General features: G+C 49.8%; 1 protein-coding gene across 1 annotated transcript; it reads right to left on the reverse strand.

The window, feature by feature from the left end:
* ENTPD8 (ectonucleoside triphosphate diphosphohydrolase 8) lies at positions 1-14,598 on the reverse strand. The gene is made up of 10 exons (XM_090022054.1): positions 14,459-14,598; positions 10,750-10,884; positions 10,150-10,267; positions 8,239-8,389; positions 7,320-7,479; positions 6,164-6,394; positions 2,468-2,728; positions 1,731-1,841; positions 1,181-1,318; positions 1-195 (listed from the first exon to the last, which is right to left on the reverse strand). The coding sequence occupies exons 2-10, from the start codon at positions 10,870-10,872 to the stop codon at positions 4-6; spliced, it is 1,485 nt and encodes a 494-aa protein (XP_089878180.1). The 5' UTR covers positions 10,873-10,884; positions 14,459-14,598; the 3' UTR covers positions 1-3.
* Positions 14,599-19,467: the final 4,869 nt, after the last annotated feature.

Consider the following 19,467-nt stretch of genomic DNA (forward strand, 5'->3'; position numbering starts at 1 on the left):
CAGCTACTTGGGACTCCAGAGGAACTGGAGTGTGATGGCCACCAGACTCACTATGAGGGTCAGCACAATAAAGGCGACAGCAGCTGCCCAAAGGCTGTGCCAGTGTCCTGTCACTTGTTCTGGAGCCTCTGTGGGGATCATGTTGCTAAGGTTCAATACATAGCCCAAGGTCCAGCCGATGTCTGTGTTTCCAGCCTAAGGAAAGACGCCCAGAGAGTGGCTTTACTGTGTTGACCAAGCGCATTGGGCCTTGTGTTCCAACTGCTTCATTGCAAATGGCCCCGTGAGCCCCCTAGAAGAGCTACTGCAGCTTTGGATCCCAGGCAAGGGCAGCCCAGCCCTTATCAGCACAAGAGGCATAGAGATCTCATAAGCTATCACCTCCCTTCTTACAGGCAATATTCCTTTGAGACTGGCAACTACTGAATCCAAAACTGGAGCTTACAGGCTGCAGCATTATTAGCCATTTCATACAAATGATAGGAGCAAAGATTCCTCCCGCTTTTGGAGGAAGGTTTAGGTGCATTTTCCCTGAGAAGCCTGCCATTATTCATAAGCAGGCTGCATTCCTTCCCCCAGCGTGTTCCTGTACCTTCTGCCCCACATCAGAGAGCTGTGGCTGAGTCCTGCTCTGTTGCCCTCAAACAACCCAGCTGAAAGTTAGTTCAGATTTAGGCCAGTCCAAATGAGGAAAGAATTTGGCCCCAGAGGGCATGTCTAAAGCAGTGTGGAGGCAGGATGTCCTCTAGCCTCCCCACTACCGTTCTCCCCATGTCCCAGGTGTCTTCAGAAACATCCCGTTTCCCCCTTTCCACCCTGGACATACAGCTGCCACAGCAGTCTGCAAGCAATCTGTGTGATGAAAGCACGTACCCGCTAGGTGGCAGCAGTGAAAGCAAAACTTTCCCATGACCATGCAAGGTAGCCTGCTGCTTCCAAGCACACAGCCAGGTGCAGATAATACTGCGTGATACTGAGTACCCTCAACTCCTGGGGAAATCAACAGGAGTAGGGACATTTAAGACCCTGCAGGGAAGATTATTAAATTACTGGGCCCACATAAATGATCTGCCTCAGAGCACCAAGCTATTCAAGTTAACTGGCATAGCTTTCACAACTTTCAGAAGAGCCAACTATTGCCAGCTGGCTGCAGCAGCCTGAGCAACGAATCCCTCCCTACCTGTTGGCGGAAATGGATGTTGCTCCATGTTTGCTCGTTGAATCCATAGCCTTCATGTAGCAGCGTCAGGATGTAGAAGGCCGATGCACAGTAATTGCTCAGGCGTACCTCCTTCTCCCGGGGGTAGCTGGCCTTCAGCTGAAAGAGCCAGCATGACAGAGCGTGGACAGCAAGCAGGGAGGATCCCAGCTCCCATTGGTGTTTGGCTCAGTTATTCACCCCAAGTGCACGTGAATTCCCAGCTGAGGCAGGGAAACTAGAACAAAGCCCCTGTAGCAGCAGGCTCATTCCTGCCTTGTGCTTCACTGCTGGAACTTAGTCCCAAAGGGTCTTGTAGTTACGTAGTTCAGACCCCAGAGCACTGCAGGGCCGCTGCCCTCCTCCATCCCCACACACTCACCTCCTGCCTAGCATGTGAGCTATGGGACTCTCAGCAAGTGCTCAATCCCACCCACTCCAAGCTCCTCTGCTTTGCCCCATTAGCCCTGCAACTCTGGGGTTTCACCCAGCAGCAGACAGCCATGTGAAGCTCCTGACTAGAAGGTCTCACCTCCTCCCAGCCTCTGGTGCAGAAGTCCCAGATCGTGCTGTTGACAGTGCTGAAGGATTGACTGCTGGTCAGGTTCAGGAAGTTGAAAGTGTAATAAAATCCAGAAAAGGCCTATAGAACAAGAGGAGGGATTAAAACCACCTCCCCAAGGAGAAACTGCAGGGGATGAGAGCACCTGCTTTCCTGTCATTCTATGATCCTATGATGATCCTAAGAATTGGCATTAGAACTAAAAGCAGACACCATTCCTGACTGACTGTCTGTGCTCTAACCCCTTGCGACCAGATCTTACGCTCCCTTATGCAGTGGAAAGTCTGCTCATTTCACTGCTTTCTAGATTAGAATCACTATATTTCCAATAATACAAACCCAGAGCTTGTAAGTACATAGCTAAATTAATGCTTCTGCATGACAGAAGAACAGCCACCACTACCATACATATGAGAAAAGCATGATTTTCAAACCTCTGCAGCCTCATGATTACTATCTAGTGGTTGTCCCTGGCCCTGCTCGGGTTTAGTTGGGGGTGTGTGGGGGGTGGAGTGGGGGGGAGGGGGTGTCACAAACACTCTGATGAAAGGATAAAACTTTTCTCTCCAACTGAAAAGGTGATTTTATGGTGGGGAGGGAAGGGACTTAGCTGTGGCTCCCTCTCTCTTCTCAGCTGTTCTGCCATCAGGCAATAGAAAGCAACTTTTCCAAGTGCCCTACCCAGACAGTGGGGAATGATGCCTTACAAAAAACTGCCCATGCACCGGTGGCTGGTAAACCTCACTGAATTCACACATCTTTCCTGCCCCGCATGCAGTCAAATTAAAGAGCTTCTGGATGGTGCTCCTGCACTCAGCTGGTACCCCCGTCCCTTTGAATGTGAGGGTCTTGTTGGGGCTGGGTGTATCTGGGACACAGGGACTGTCATATAGGTCAGCTGTGGTGATGTTCATCTCATATTCCTTGGGGTAGCATGGATGGGGAATCTGCTGAGCTGTGATGTTATCCTAGAAAGAGAGAAAGAGAGGTCCATTAGCAGTGCACAGGCCTGGGATGAAAATCAAGGGTATGGGTGATACCCAAACTTGTCATAACCCACAACCCTGCCAAACCTATTAGTAGGGCTAGATTAACACATAGGCAAACTAGGTACATGCCTAGGGCTCTGAGTTGTGGGGGGGTCCGGTCCTTCCCTCCACCATGGTGGCATGCAAATAGCCCTACCTGCCTCCTTTCCCTTCCCCTCCCTTCTGCCGGTCTCACCACTGTGGTGACTGCTTCCTAGCAGCAGCTCCAAGCCCCAGTCCCCGTGGGCAGCAGTGCCAGGATGGGGATTGCAACCAGCTCGTGGCCCACTAAAGGGTTAATCCAGCCCTGTCTATTAGCTTTAAATGCCCAAGAGTGTGGGTTAACTCATTATGGAAAAATCTTTCAGGATTTACAAGAAAACAAGGACCCATCTGTAGGAGGGGCTAGGACATCCCATAGCATTTGAGAGAGAATCCTGTTCTGTTGTAACTCTTCATAGCAGAGGTCACAATACCCACCCAACCCCAGCCTCTCCCTCAAGAGCGCCAAGACAGCATCTACGTGATGCAAAGATGAATGATGGAAAAGTCAGGAAGACTCATTACTGTGCTGCCCCTTCTCTGCCTCATCCCACTCTGCTATTATCACACACTCCCACATCCTGCAGCTGCAGCCTGCAAGGGATTGCGAGACAGAAAGCACCCCTAACCCCCCTCCACCCTATTCTCCTGCTGGCTTGCCCATCTCCTCCATACCCTTTAGGAAACACATCAGTGATGTGTGGGCACGGGTTCCAAGACCTTGGTCCTGCAAGTACCAGAACAGTGCCCAGGAGGGGGTACAAAGCTGTGTAATTTTGGTGCAAAGGGAGGGTAGGAATGAATGCCAGCACAGCCAAGCACTCACATTTACCTCTGCACAGAGTACAATTGCATCTGAGACCCAAACATGCAACATACGTGCTTCAGATTAATTTAATCCAAGTTTTACCCCCATAGTACATTTACTTTGAGTTAAGGTGTGGTCATACAATCACACTCCTCAATCTGGCTACCCATAGGAGGCACTATTATAGGCACTAGGTGGGGAACTAATTTGCTTTGACTAGAGGAGCACAAGACACATACAGCAGGGTAACTTCCTGAGCCATTGCTTACACTGACATAAGGATGACTTACACTGATATAAGGCTTTGCATCATGTATCCACTTAACTTTTACTATGCAGTATTTATCAGTTTACTCCACAGAAGTCTCAGCCCTCTTGCACGCCTGCTGCCCAACTCCAGGATTATGAGACTGGACACAAGCTTAGACCTCAACATGAGGCACTGAACTGCATAGGCCTCACACCCCTGATAGGCAGCAGTAATGCAATAACCCCACAGCAGCAGGACAGGGCCCTTCTGCTATTCTACGTCTGCTGGTGCCTTTATTTGCCCATTTATCCACTACACTCCTCACCAGCCCCATCCAGGTTCTGGTGTGTGTACAAAGTAGGGGAGCCACAGGACAGTCCCACTGTCACCTGGATCCTGTGCATGTTGGGGAACTGCAAGGAAAAAAGTAAAACAATATTTACAGCTTCTTGCGTCTCCCAACTGAGATGACTTGGTGGGACAAGCTGGTAGGGAAGGGACTGCAGGAGGAAAAGGGGCTGCCGTTCTCCATGGTCAAAGCAGAAAACCCACCCCCATGGGTGGGTCTGGGGAGCGGGAAGGTGGAGTGTGCAGCAAGCAAGGATGCGGCGGGGGGAGGGAGGCAGCAGTCGCCACCACCCCCAGGTCCCAGAGCTGCACCAAAGCAGTGGCTCCAACAGAAACCTCACATATGATCCAGGGAGCACAGATTGCTCACTGCACATGCCCAGCACAGCCAAAGGGAGGTTTGGACCATACCACCCAACCCCTCTCCACTCCTGGATCCACCCATGCCCAGAACTATGTTACCACAACCTACATAACTCCCCATTACTACCTGCACAATGAAGGGTTAATATAAATCACCTGTTATTATGTCAAGTAGCTGACTTAGTGATAGGATCCCTGTGTTGATCTCCTTTCCCCAGCTTGTCATGTGATGTTGCATTAGATTGTTAGGAAAGAATGAAGTTCAAGGACGAGCCAACAGAAGAGGAGGAAGAAGAGCGCATGAATGATACAAACAGGCACTGGCAACCCAGAACCAATTGGTTCATTCCAGGAGCTTTCCCAAGGCACAGGAGAAAGAAGAGACTCTATCCCTCACTAGGGGAGTTCTCTAATAAATCTGCATTTCAGAAAGAAAATGCTGTGCTGTGAAACAAGTGATATGGATGAAAAGACCCTGCCCTCCAAACTAGACAACTTTCTGGTGTTCCCTGGGCATAGGTCTACATTGGCATCCCTAGCATTGCCCAGAGTGCTTGCTCTCAGGCGCCTCCCACCCACCCACACCCGCTCACGGGCCAAACCTAGCAGTGTGGTAGTAACACCTCTCCAGGGGGGGCCCTCTGAGACCACTCCTTGTGACATCAGCCCATCAGTACACAAGCCTTGCCTCTGCACTGACTTAACACACTATAGCTGGTCTAGTTGCTGCCGTAAATAAGACTTCAGGAACACCATTGGATTTGGGTCCAAAGTTGTTTTGCAGCGTCCCTGTTTTTTTGAAGCATTTACCAGACTGCTTGTGAACAGCCCAGAGGCTGGAATGCAATGGCACATCTTTGTGGTTTGTAGCTGGCCATGGAAGTAGAGAGGTATTGTTCTGATTCATGGCTTAGGTGTCAACATTTTTGAAACTGAACAGAGTAAATCACAAACAACACTGTATTTACTGGGAACGTCCCGGAAAGCAATCATTACAGCAAAAATATGGCAAACTGCTGGATTTCCTTAACATAATTAGGAACAAATCAGTGGCTGCTTGGAAATTCCAGCTCAAAGAATAAAGACAGCCACAATAGCAGCAGGCTAAGGCCATTCTGTTTGCTCGCAGCAATGCATACTTATTGTCTGATTCACCCAACTCCAGGCCATAATATTCTGCAGCCTTTTAAATATTGACTCCTTAATTTGTTTGCTCTGTCCCACACCTGCAGTGCTAACATCATCTGTTTAACATCCCACTGGAAGCCATTGTGTTCAGTAGATGCACCATGCTCATATACAGTAGCTATACCCTGTAGCTAAATATGTATCTTCTGCTCTACTCCACTCAGACACGTCGACAGTGCAGCAGGTGGACAGGATGTCTCCCTGAACCTCCCTTGAAGAATTGCCACCAATTCTTTGAATATTTCAATTACTTTCAGCTGTCTATTATGTCTCAACTGACTTTGTGCCATGAACAGTCAGCCCTGCCAAAAAAACAAGGTAGGGACTTACAAAAGGTGACGATGGAAAGGATAGTGTCCTGCACTGTAATTAATACCTTGCTTAGAGATGCCAGAAGCATCTTCAAGGCCTGGTCTCGCCCATAACAGAGGTAGCTGTGAGTGTAAATCGAGTACTCAGTGCCATACAGCCTGAAGAAAACTTTGGTGCTGTTGTCCTCAATGGTGCCACTAGGCTGGAAGGTTATTTGAGTTGAGGCTCCTCCAAGGTCCAGCGCTCCCAGAACTTCAGTTCCATACGGATGTACCCATTTCCCTGAAAAGGAGAACTGCCCCCCACCACAGACAAGGAATTAATTTGGCTGGAAGGAAGTCCAAGCTAGCACCCTCTAAAATTTTGCATATAGGGACATAGGCCAGAGGGTATTCTATTTTGCCCAGCGAAGTCCACACCTTCAGCAACACAATTTTGATCTCAATGCAAAGTCAAGATAAAGGGGGACAGAACCTCAGCTGACATCCATCAGCCTAGACCCACCGACTTCAGGAGAGCTAATTCGGTTCACACCTGCTAAAAATCTGCCCAACTGGACAGAGGTCAAAGGCTCTCTCATGAGGGCCACTTGGCTTGCTTTGTTTGTACATTACAGCAAGAGTCACTGCTCACACTTGCACGGTGAGAAGCATTGCTTCAGATGGTTCCAAAACAGACCCCACTCGGGGGTCTAAGTTTAAAAAAAGAGAAAAAAAAGAAAATACATTAGTTTGTCACCAGCGTCAATGCAGATTTAAGTAAAAAGTGAGCCGAGACCATTGCATTGGGCTGAAATGGAGGTCAAGCTTCAATACTCAGTTTTACTTGGGGAGCATGATCTTTCTTCAGTTACCTGCACAAGACCTCCTGTCCCAGGTGGAAGTTAGCCCAGCCCTACCCTGCCTCTCAGCTCCCCGTGGCTTCATATCCATTTTAAAGATCTCCCATCAGGGTAAAGCACCAGCTCACTGTGTGAAGAGTCTACTCCCATGTCAGAGCCTCCACGGCAGCAAGGGACCAGGCCTCCAGCTTCTTCTGTCTTTGCCTTGAAAATCCCCAGTTAGAGCCATGATGGGAGGGGCCAGAAGGGAACTGCATCTGAGAAGCAAAGCTGAACTGCATTCATGGTGGGTCTTTTCTAATCCATATCCCCAAAGAAAGCGGTTACCTCAGTGAACAAAGCCCTCATTGTTCCTCCACACTCTGCCCACACCACAGACCTTGATGAGTGTCTCCAACAGGTAGTTGACCGTGATCCAGCCAAAGGAGCCTTCCTCATTCCCAGTGAGGATGCGAGCTCCTTGGAAGTCCACAGGGTACTCTCGAATGGCCTTGGAGACCTCTGCCAAGACCTGGTCAGCTTTTGTGCTGTTCAGCTCCCTGCAAAGGGAAAGGAGAGTGATTCTGCTGGGAGCCTGTGGGATGCAGCATGGCACATGGACACTGCGGCAAGATGAAGGGTTACTGGTGCCATACAGAACTCCAATAGACTTTCAAAGTGCCACTGATACTAACATTTAGCATCTACTGCAAAGAAGCAGGTATGCAATGGGGAAGAAAAAGAAGCTGTTTCCACATCTACAGGTTTTCTGTGCTCTAGAGGACAAGGGAAACTCAGGGAAGGTCAGGAAGAGCCACTAAACCAGGGGGTGCTGAGTGTGGAAGAAGCAGGGAAAGGGAGCCAAAACAATGCTCCTGAACAGCATTCACTTGCACACTGGTATAAGAGGGAAGTGGTCCGTGCTCTCAAATAGTGGCTATCTGTCCCTTCCCTCTGAATCACTACTATGCCCTTCCTTTTTTAAGACTGTTAATCCCCCTTCATTCCCCTCCAACATATCCTGGTTGCCCCATTGAAGGGGATGGTGGGATACAGGTTCTTACCCAACTGCTTTGTAGCTGGGCCTGGTGGAAAGCACCCGGAGAGATTAAGTGGACTGTTGCCAAGCTAATTTACCCATTGCTGCTGACTGATCTCCACCATGTGGGAAGTAGGAAATTCCCATGTTTGTTCCTAATGCCCGCTGCTATCGCACTGGCCTTGCATCTAATAAGGTCACTAGAGAACAAGTCTAGTGTGCTGTGGAGAAAAGGCCTTCCCCTTTGCACAGTGCTCTTTCACAGCAATGGTGAGGGTACCTCAGCAGCCGCATGCCTGCTGTCGCTCCAAGGTAGGCGGGTGTCTCCCTCTGTTGATTTGCAGGGATGAGTGTCATAGCCTTGTCCAGACACACCTTCAGACTAGCTCCAGCGTCAGAGGGACGATTAAAGTAACTGGAGATGCCAGGTCCTGGAACAAAGTATCTCAGTGAGAGCCTGGGCTCATCAGGATCAGCAAAAGATGAGGTGAAAACATTTCCAGATCTCTGGCCAGGAGAGTTTCATGCAAGGCTCAAACCCTGGAAATACCGGCCTGGTCATTAAAAGAGCTGAACAGCCATCTCCACTCAAAGGGTTGTGTTCAGCCCTTTTGCAATTATGATAGAAGCATCGTGGAATAGCAACACCCATGGATAGGTATTTCATCCTTTCCAGTATTTCATCCTTTCCAGCAGCCAGTGGGAGTTCAGTGAGCTTTCCCCTGAGCTGCTGGGACATCGGACCCAGTACTACTCCATCCCGAGGGGTGTCTCTTAGGGCCAGCACTCAAAGCTGATTTGGCTGCATATGGTAACCTCTCTGGTGACCAAGAAGTGGTCAATCAAGCATTCTGCACTTTGGGGGAGGGAAGAGAAATCACAAGTAATTACATCGTCATTAAATCTACCCATGATTTTGGCATCTGTCCAACCAGCAACACGGCCTTAGGATCCAGGAAATTAACTGGCCTAGCGGGGGTGTCTCCCTATTTATCTAAGGAGGGGAAAGGTTGCTGTTAGCACTGCAAGGGTAGAGGTACAAAATAAATATGCACAGACACACGTACAGATTAGCTCATGACGTGCATGGTACAGAGCCTTTTTGTTCACTTCAATTAAAATAGCTCATTTTATTTTTAGAGTCCCGTGCTATTTCTGGAATGTTTGATAAGGAAATTAGTTTGTCCTCTCCCATTGGCCAAGGCCAGAAATAGAATGGGTGCATCAATATTTACCTTCCCCAAGTCCCTATGGGTTATTAATTCCACTAGCACAAGCTCACCCACCTTTCCCCACCCGCCAAAACCCTCTGCCTGGACCTTTGCTTTGGAGCTCAGTTAACCAGTAACCTGGCTCATGGCAGCCTCAGAGCTTCCTCTTAGCACTGTGGTCTTTGCCCAAAGCTCTGAGGCAGAGGTTTCAATCTTTGCCTAGCACTGCCTGCCTGTGCCTTGCCAGACTATCCCACACGTACCCATTCTGATTTCAGCAGGGCAACGACCGGGAGTGTGCTGGGCTTACATGCCCATGCCGTCCTCTGCCACCCTTTGTGTTTGGTGGAAATTATAGCTCAACCCTTCTTAAAAAGGTGAGTCATTTAGTTTTCTTTAAAGCTCAGCTTAATACAAGATCCCCTCATGGATCATTGCTGTTGCCCCTCACTCCTAAGCTACAATACTTCTTCCCTTTCTAATCCTGGCTCCAGCCTCTCAGTCTCAACTAGCCACCACTTCTTAGTCCCAGAGCTCTGCCAGTGCAGGCGATTCCTGACACTCAAGCCCATGCTAATCCAGTCCTAAGTCTCCTCACCTTCTACCTATGCTCATACTTCTCAATCCCAAACTGCAACCTCCCTACTACTACCTTTCCAGACTTCTCTTGGGCACAGATAAAGTATTCATTCAGACCTGGGTAGTGGTTTTGTTTTTAAAAAAAACAAGGTGAAGAAACTGCAAGCTCGTGCTCACTTACAAGGCCAGACGCATGGGAAGCCAGGATACCTTAGCTAGAAGATGGAGCCACAACCCTTGATAATGGATCTCTATAGGTGTAAACTGGTGCTAGTCTTCCACTAGCTACTTCTCCAACAAAGTAAGAGCCAGAGGCTGGTAGCAAGTCAAGCCAGCTGGCCACTACACTACAAAGTCTAAGAAGAGAGGGAGAAAAGATAGAAATGCATGAGCCCACTCACCTGGCACAGGACAGGCCTCTACCTGGCTGACAATGCCAGTGTCATTCTCCTTATCTGCTGGCCACTGGTAGATGTAGAGAGTGGTGTGTGAGGAGCCTGCATCAAACACCATCGCATACTGCAGGGGAAATGGGGGGAAAACAGAAAGTTACAGCGAATGTCACTTCTGTAGACCAGCAAGGGGACAACCCCACTACAGTCCAAAAGCCAGCAAGGAGGAGATAGCTGGACCCCAGCAGCTCCACCACAGAGGGTAACTGGAAGTGCTAACAGTAATAGGTGCTTAGAGGCCAGGAGCAGAGATTAGCCACAACAGGTTTAAAGGCCATCTGTAATGCACAGACATATGTAATGCCTAAGGAATAGAAACCAGGGTGTTGGCTCTGAAAGCAGAAGCCCCAGTAGCTGAGCTCACAAGGAAGACCTCACCAGCACGAGGTAGTGGGAAAGCCAGATACTACATGCCCAAGCAGTGTCCTCACCCTACTGTGAACTGCCAAAAACTGCTGAAACCTTGGGTCAATGCTTTAGATTGAATTGCAGCCCAGAATCAAGGCACTACTCATGGGCAGCTGCCTGAGCTAAAGCCACAGCTCCTACCTTGGTACCTGGAGGCAGGAGAACAGTCTTCACCTCCACAGCAATGAGAATGAGAGCAATGATGCTGAATACAGCAACTACGAAGAGACTCCCAACAACAGCTGTCTGGCGGCTGCATCCCATTCCTGCCCCAATCTGTAAAGACAAGAGGAGATCAGATCCCTCTTTTTACCCTGGCACTCACCCTCACATATACTATCAGTTCAGCTCCACCAGAACATCCCTGCTGGCCTCCTGTTCCCAGGGTTCAAATTACACTTTGGCTGGTGTAAAAAAAATGGAGCTGCTCATCACAATGCCCTAATAACATTGGAGACCCCCACAGGTTATGATTTTCACATCTTACAGGGGGGCTCTCATCTCTTATGGGGGAGGGGTGTGCAGCCTACCCCCGCCACCACTCCAAGCTCCCCCATACTTCGAACCCTGACTGTTCCTTTGTTCACAGCTGTGGTGTCAAAGTTGCTGGCCCATCTGAGCAGAGGACTAACCCCACGTAACAGTCCCTGCAAAAACAAAAACCACAGCTGGGCTCAAAGTAGCCACTCAGCTTTTCAGAGCATGATCTCTCCCTGTAATGCTACACTGGAGTGACTAGACTATCCTCTCCACCCTCCATAAATGGGGATGCACAGCCTGTCATTTTGGGGCCAACGTGTTCTAGCCCCACTGCTGCTTTTCCCCCATCCTTTCACCCTCCACACACAGTCTGAGTATCAGCACTCAGAGCTCAGAAATTACACGTAAACTGGTATCAGCACTCACTGGTGTCAGTGATCAGAAACTGGTTCCAATCTGTAACACAAGAGAAGTTCAGTGCACATAAAACTCTCTCAAAATGGCCAAAACTGGCTTAAGATAAACCTGGATTGATGTACTTTCAAACCTGACTGATCTAGGTTAAATACATTTATTCAACTTCTGTCCCAGATCCCCTCCAGATTCAAGTTAAATCTCAGTTCCCCAGCATCTCAGATTGCTTTAGGCCTCACCTGCAAGCTCCCCCTCGTAGGTTGGGCAGGTTAGCCTTGGCCCAAGCTGCCTGCTCCAGCTGAGCAGAGAGGTGTGCGCTAGGCTCCCCCCTCCTCTTCCCAGCTTCTGGCCTGGGCCACTGGCTGCGTTTCTAGAATCAAACGTGCACTTGCATATCGGTTCAATCTAGACAGCTTAGACTAACCTGTGATGACTGAATTGATTCAGCCTTGAGCTCTTTGACTGTCTGTACTTAGCGCAAGTGTTGGGAGCATTGGGGCACCGGGCAAGTCCTTGAATGTTGTGAATCACATTTGAACTGAACTTCTGAGCAGGTTTTTCTGTTCTCCAATTTATCTGAACTGTGAAAGAGGCCCCCTGGGGCTGTCCAGACTTCTATCCTCCCAGAGTCTAGAAAGGATGGTGAGCTTGCTTATAGTTTGGTATTGCAGGTAGACTAGAAGGATGGGCCTATACGTGTGGCCTCATCAACCAGCAGAATGCAATTAAATGGGAAAAGCCTAGCTGCAATTAGGATGGGCTAAGGATAAAAGCTATTCCCAACTAATCCATTCCCCCTTATAGCTCCCAGGATAAACCTCCTGCCTGCTTGTGGATTACATGCCTCAAGGAAATTGCATGCTGTTATGAGCTCACACCCTTGGTCATTAACTAAATTAGTCATGAACACTGAGGGAAATCCAGGACTGCGGCTAGCACCATGGAGACCGGGGTGGACGAGTTGGGAGGAATAGGGAACCCTAGAGAGGCAGACAATGCAATGCTCTGCCAGGTAACCTGATACCACCTGGAGAGGTTCCCTCGGCCTCCAGTGAAGTCAGAGTAGCTAAGCAAACATATTTGTTCCTGTGGATAGTTATTGCACAATATCCCAGGCCAGCCCTGGGACCTCATGGTGGTCACCTCTTCCAGAGCTAGATCATGCCAAAGGACAGTCCAGACGTCATCAGGCTCTGTACATCCATGCTGATTCACTGTCCCTACAGTCATTCACCAAGCACAAAGCACATGCAATGAGATACCACCAACCTTTCAAGCAGAGTAAAGAGCCAACCCATTAAAATGAGAGCAAATCAATTCACACCTTCCATCGAGGTGCTCAGTTCCTTGCTGGAGCTGATCCCAAGGCAGTATAAATAGTGTGAGAAAATAAGCCAGATTCTTCTTTTACCTGACCAATGTCCTGTGTTAGTACACAAAATAGCTGACCTCACCAGACCCTCACCATTGTCATTGCCAATCAAAGTTTACTTCTCTTCACTCTGAATCATCTCCATCCCCCACCCCAAAGTCATGTCTACATAGCCTCCAGCTGATCAACAAGTACAGCAACAGTAGGAAATGATGGGTGGTTTAATGGAATTAGCATTAGAGTTGACGTCAGGAAATACAGGGTCAAGTCCCAGCTGAACTACAGATCATGTCTTTGATTATAGCCATTTGTCGCATCTAATCCAGTAACATGAGTATTATGGCTCTTCACAGAAAATGTTTCTCTCTCTGTATGGATTAGACATGTCTTCTCCACAGTGATGAACCACTTAATATAGGGGGTTGAGAAAGCAGTCCACTGTCATACTTGCCCATTTATTTGCTGTTGCTTAAAACAAGCATATACATACATTCAATACACACCATGTTCACAGCTCTTCTAGGGATGCATGTGCTGGTGAGGTTTTTTCATTAACACTGACTGCTCATGTAGTACCCAGGCCAATCAGGACATGGTGTCACTACTGCAAACTGCTTCAGTCTGGCATTTAGAGCTCACCACTTAGTAACCTAATTCTATTTAGGATGTACCAAAAAGAGGAGGACATGCTTTCCCTTCACTCTGCTAGTTCAGTGGTATTAACGGGAGTCAAAATATATTTGGAGGCTATGGTGAGAATGGTCAAATAAATCTGGTATATAAGCATCACAAATATAGGAGCCTAACTCTGCACTGCACTTGACAGAGGGATCGCAGACAGCGTCTGCTATTGAAAGGCTCAGAGTAGTTCCTGCCTGTCATGTTTTTTGCATGAGTTTACTGAACACACACAAATGTGCGTGAAGCACAGCTTGTTTTGCAGTATTGTTTTATTGCAGACTGACATACAGACAGAAGACACATCAGTTGTTTCACTAGTGGTTTGCTATGTTTTTCTTGGGGGAAAAAATTTGAAAGTTATGTAGTGAGAAAGACTTGAGCAAATAGTCAATGGTTTTAGATTGCACACATTAGGAACCATTATGGTCTGCAACGCATGGAGTAAATCTGTGTATTTGGAAGGGCACAGAAGGATGTCTTTTACACAGTTGACTTCTTACCCAAGTTCTCTCTCTAGGTCCTTTCCATCGCTCACATAGCACCAAGGACTTTGCATGACAAGCTCTGCCCTAACACTTTTGCATCTCTGTTACCTTCCCTGCATTTGCACAGCACCAACTGACTGACACTTAGTCACACAACTATCACCCGTGCACAGAAAGGAGCAGAACACAACCTCTCCCATAGCTGGGCTGCACTGAGCAAGAGTGGAAAGTCAGCAAAACATACTGAGTTCCCAAGAGCAGCTCAGATAACAGACTGGGAGCTCGTCAGCCGAGTAAGAGCAGAATGTTTGCATGGAACCAGGGTTCAGAGCAGAGCTGCACTTTCAGTGGCTTCCTACCTAGCTACTGACAGAGAAAATACCTGCCTCTCTTCCCACCTCCAGGCCCCATGACTCACCTGTGCTGGTGCAGATGAGAGGAAAGTTTGGGCTCCTGGAGTTGCAATCTCTGCCAGTCTTAGTCCATCCCGCCGGAGAGCAGTGTCCTGCGCCTGGGACAAAAGCTGCCTGGGAACCTCTCAGTCCTGCTTTGTAGGCGCACAGCACAGTCCCAAGGTAGAGTCCCCTCCCCTTGGCCTGCGACCAATCACCTACCCACAGGAGAGGCCATTCTTCCCAGACCTTCTCTTTCTGCAGGTCCAGGTGATACAGGCAGGTTGTACTAGTTGGCTCTGTCCCCAGTACCCAGACGTCATCATAACCTCAAGCTTTCAATATTAACCACTTCACTGCTGGGAAAAGGGTGTGACTGTAGGATAAGTGGAAAAATTATTGCTTTAACTCTTCATGCTTTTGCAAGTATGTACCCAGGAACTAAAACTCAGTTTCCTGCCCTGTGACATGAGAACAGACAACCACAGACTAACAGACAGAAAGTCCCAAGGCCTGTGATCACAACAGACGTGCTTGAATTAGAAGACATCTGCACTGCGATGGGGCAGCTTAAATGCGCCTGCGCGAGTGGAGTTTTCCAATAACTTGTAACTGAGTATATAAGCAATGAAGAGCAAGCACTCAGGGCCAGTTATGATCTGAGTCTCATGACTCCAGGCTGACCTGCTTGCAAGCAATAAAGGCTTTGTCTCTGTGGCTTGTGGCGTGACTCACTTCTGGGGACCAAATTGGAACTTAGCCTCCAGGAGCTCGAACGGCCCCTTGTGCAACATGACCACATGGCCAAAAGCCTCAGTCCATGGTCTGAGTGCTGCTATCCTGGATGTACTGTGGAGTATCACCCTGAATAATGAGGGATGTTTATTAAGAAACAGATTCCAGTGTCCCTGCACTTTCTGGCAGCAGCGAAAGGGGTTTAGCGTGCATATTGATATTCTCCCCAAGTCCATCATAAATGCAGTAGGCAATGCAAGATGCCTCCCTGCACTGACCTGGAGGAACCCTAAGGCCATGGGAGCAGGAAGGTCACTCATCCCCAGGTTGAGTGCCAGCTTGGAGCTCCACTGCTGCTTCAGTCCAAGATGCAAGCTGCTCCCTCGAGCCTCTGCTCAGTGAAGCAAGTCAGCTTCCCTTTCATCTGCTGCTACTTGGCAACAGATATACAGACAGATGGAGGGAAAGAAGCCTCCACCCCAGACCTCAGCTCCCACAGTATTCCAGTACTGGCTTCCTCCACCTGTAGCTCTGCAGTGCCCCTCATGCCTGGCTCGCCACCCACTTCTATTCCAGCCTAGAGTCTCTGTACACACAGCTGCACTAATGCCCCCAGTTCTGACCAGGTAGTCCAGTCTTCTCTTCTATTAGCACATCACCACAGACAGACATCCTTCAGACCTTATCAACAAGGATCCTGATTTTCTCCCTTTAGAAATCCCAAATTCTCCCGTTTAAAAAAATTTGCAAATTCTCCAATTAAAAACCCCAAATTTGTGTTTTTCTGTGAAAATTAACTGTCAGAGTGTGTGTGTGTGTGTGTGTGTGTGTGTGTGCGCGCACGTGTGTTCACTGAACATAATGTTTTATTGATCTATTTACAATTTTAAAGCAGTATGGAAGCCTACCAGTGCCTCAGTCACTATAATAAAACACATTCTAAATACCTATAAATTCTGCCATTTGGTTTTGGGTTTTTTAATCCCTGCCCCATTCACTCACCAGGATGCGGGTCCAGCTGTGGCTCTCTCCCCCACCTCTGCCCCTGCTGTTTGTGGCTCAGCAGCCCTGATATGCTGGTGCCTTGCTCATGCCAGTGCCCCAGGCTCCCCACCCACAGCCCCCTGCCCTCCAGCCCTGCTGGAGTATCCCCCCAGGTCCCAGGGCTATGGGGCCAGGGAACCTGGGTCTGTGGCCCCCTGCCCTCTGCCCACCTGTGGGAGACAGCATCTGGCGCAGCCTGAGCAGAGTGCAGAGCCCAGCTTCCCTACGGGTTGCATAGCCAAGTGGAGCCCATGCCAGGGGGTGGATGCAGGCTGCCAGCTGTGGGCTTGGGGCTCCCGGCCCTGGTGTCCTCCCCACTCCATGGCCCAGAGGGCAAGACCTGGGGCAAGAAGGCAGAGTGGGACAGGAAGGCTCAGTGTCACTGCTGGGAGCCCTGCACTGCCATGGCAAGGGTCTGACCCCTGTCCCCTCAGCCGCAGCAGGGGGGCACAACTCTGTGCTACCACCCCAACTCCTTCTGGGTGGGCAAGGGGCATCTCGCCATCGCAGTGTGGGGCTCCCAGCAGAGGCACCAAGCCTCCCCATCCCACTCTGCCCTCCCACACTGGATCTCACTTACTATACTGTAGAGGCCCCAGGGGGAGGGCAGCATGGTGGGGAGCCCCAAGCCTGCAGCAGGCAGCTTCCATCTGTCCCAGCCCACGTACAAAGCTGGGAGGCACGTGCCCTCTATGTCTCCCCCCCAGAGTGCATGCAGCGACAGGGAGGCAGCACCTCACCACTCTCGCCCAAACCTGTGGCGCCGTCCTGCTCCCTGCCTGGATCCTGCGGCCGCACATTCCAGCCCCAAGCCCCACGTACCACCCCCGCTGGGCAGCAGCCTCAGCCCTGCCTAATTCCCTCCCTCCCTATGGGGGGGCCTCAATTCCCCCTGACTCCAGACTTAGCTGCAGGAGCTGCTCTCATGCTGCCTGGCTGCCATGTGAACGTGTGCATGCACACAGGCACGTGGTACCCCCTACCTGATGGCCCTCCTCCCACTCCCCCGGCCCCTCGCAGACTGGCATTGTGCCAGCCTACAAGGGGAAACCCACTGTTTCCCTTGTTTTTCTGCATTAAAGAAGAAAATTCACTTTTTTCTCCTTAAAGAGAGAGAAAATCCACTTCTTTCTCCTTAAAATGAGAAAATCTGGGTTTTATCTGTTTTTTCCGCAGTGAAGCCCCCTTTGTCTTATGGTTCCTGTTAAATTCTGCAGCAGCCTTATGGGCCTGATCTGTACTAAGGACTGTCCTGAAGACTTCCTTTGTCTGAAACAAGGGCTGCCCAAATATACCTCGGCCCTGCAGTGTGCACACACAGCACAGCCCTAAGAAACTCCTTTTACCTTGGCCTGTGATCGATCACAGGAGAGCCATTCTTCTCAGAAATGAGGGTGAATTGTCCAATGGGCAGGGCACTTGCTGGAAACCTGGGTAAGAACGAGGGTGAGGTGCTTCTCTACACCTCCTTTCCACTTCTTGACCATTTCCGTTGTAAGTTATTCAAACCAGGAGCCATCTTTCACTTTGTGTCTGTGCAGGCACTACTCTCAATACCAATAATGTTGGAAACCCACCAGATTAATTTTGCTCATGAACCAATGGGATGTAGTCGCAAGAGCATAAGCCCAAAGGGCCATCAGATGTCCCTTGATGAGACAGCTTCATCCAAATGGCACTGCCTGCTGAGATACCCAGAAAGGCGCCTCTGCCAGGGGGCTAGAGAAGGAGGGCTGCAACATTATAGCTAAACAGCATAAGTCACTCCAGGGAAGGAGTTATTTTAACCCGTTAACTGCTGGATTCAATTCCATGCCCCATTGCCCTCTGTGAATACTGGGCTGGAGATGTCCCCAGCCTGTTTTGGGGCAGGGAGGGTGAAAACGAAGCAGGGAAGAGCTTACTGGCATTGGCAGCGCCCTGCTGCAAGCCCTGGGCTGGTCTACAGGAGAACCTGGCACGAACCTCTGGCCAGTCCCTGTGTGTTCAGCTCTCCTGGCTCAAGGGGTAATTTTCCCCCACACACCACAGAGCTAACACCTCGAGGTACATTCAGTACAGTAGTTAGTTACTCACCCATTCATGAGACTTTTGCACATGTTGGAGGAGTTGTGGCTCTGGCTTCTCAGGCCTTCCTTCCTCTGGACCCTGCAGAAGAGGTCTTGTGACCCCCATCCTCCTGGCTCCTGTCCTCTAGCATGGTCCCCCCAGCAGGATCAGCTGCCTTCACTATTTGGCTGGCACTACCCTCACACCTGCCTCTTCTGTACAAAGGCTTCTATATAGTCCCGAGCTTGACCAGACATTTTACTCCTGTTGAGCCTCCATGACAGCTACTCCAGAGGGACAGAGAGAAAGGCTGATCATTTAGTGTTGGTGGTGCCAGGGGTACAGCTAGGACATAGGCAATCAGGGCTTGACCCCTGCAGGTTACAAGCCTAGGGGGATCAGGAAGCTAGGGGCAAGAGTCATGGGGATCAGGAACAGGCAGGTCAGGAGGCCAGTCTCTAGAAGGGACTGAGACACAGGTGGTCCCCTTAACTAGAATCACAAGCTGAGGGAAAGCGGTGGATGGGAATCAGGAAAAAGAAGCATGGATCCAGTCCAGCATCATTAGCCAAAGGGGTTTGCAACAGGGAGCTGTAGCTGAACAGGATCAGAACATGGACAGTCCCTAGGCTATGCTACAAGTCAGGAGCTGGCCAACAGAAAAGGGGTCTGGCATGCAGTCTGGAAGCTCACAGGGTCAAGAAGCCAGCAAGACAATCTGAAAGCATACAGGGTCAGGCTGGAGTCAGAAACCTGGAAGCCAACCAGCAGGACCCAGAGATTAGGAAACCAGGAACAACCAGTCAGCAGCCTGGCACTAACAGAGAAGCATAGCTTCTGTTAAGTAACTAGCTAGACACCACCAAGGCTACTGCTTATAAGAGGCAGTCATGCCCATGCCAGCAACTGGGGCAGCTGGGGGTACTTAGGCAATAGGCAATCAGGGCCAGCTGGGGTCAACTGACCCTGCCTGCTGCCCTGGCTCCTGACACATGGGACATGTGTGCCTCTGCAAGGTGCGTGCACATTACAAGGGACAGTATAGGCACATTTCTTGGTGGCCCTGCAAGTTTGTACAGTATCATCTATCTAGCTATGCTGCAGCTAATACCCTCCTTTACAGCTGGTGCCAGGCAGACTCAGGGCTGCTCTCTGTGTCTGTCCAAGCCCCTTGTTACACGGGTGACAGGAACGTGGTTGGTAGGTG

Source organism: Crocodylus siamensis, chromosome 11, assembly GCF_052110815.1.
Source record: "Crocodylus siamensis isolate JL-2025a chromosome 11, ASM5211081v1, whole genome shotgun sequence".
In the NCBI taxonomy this organism is placed as follows: Eukaryota; Metazoa; Chordata; order Crocodylia; family Crocodylidae; genus Crocodylus; species Crocodylus siamensis.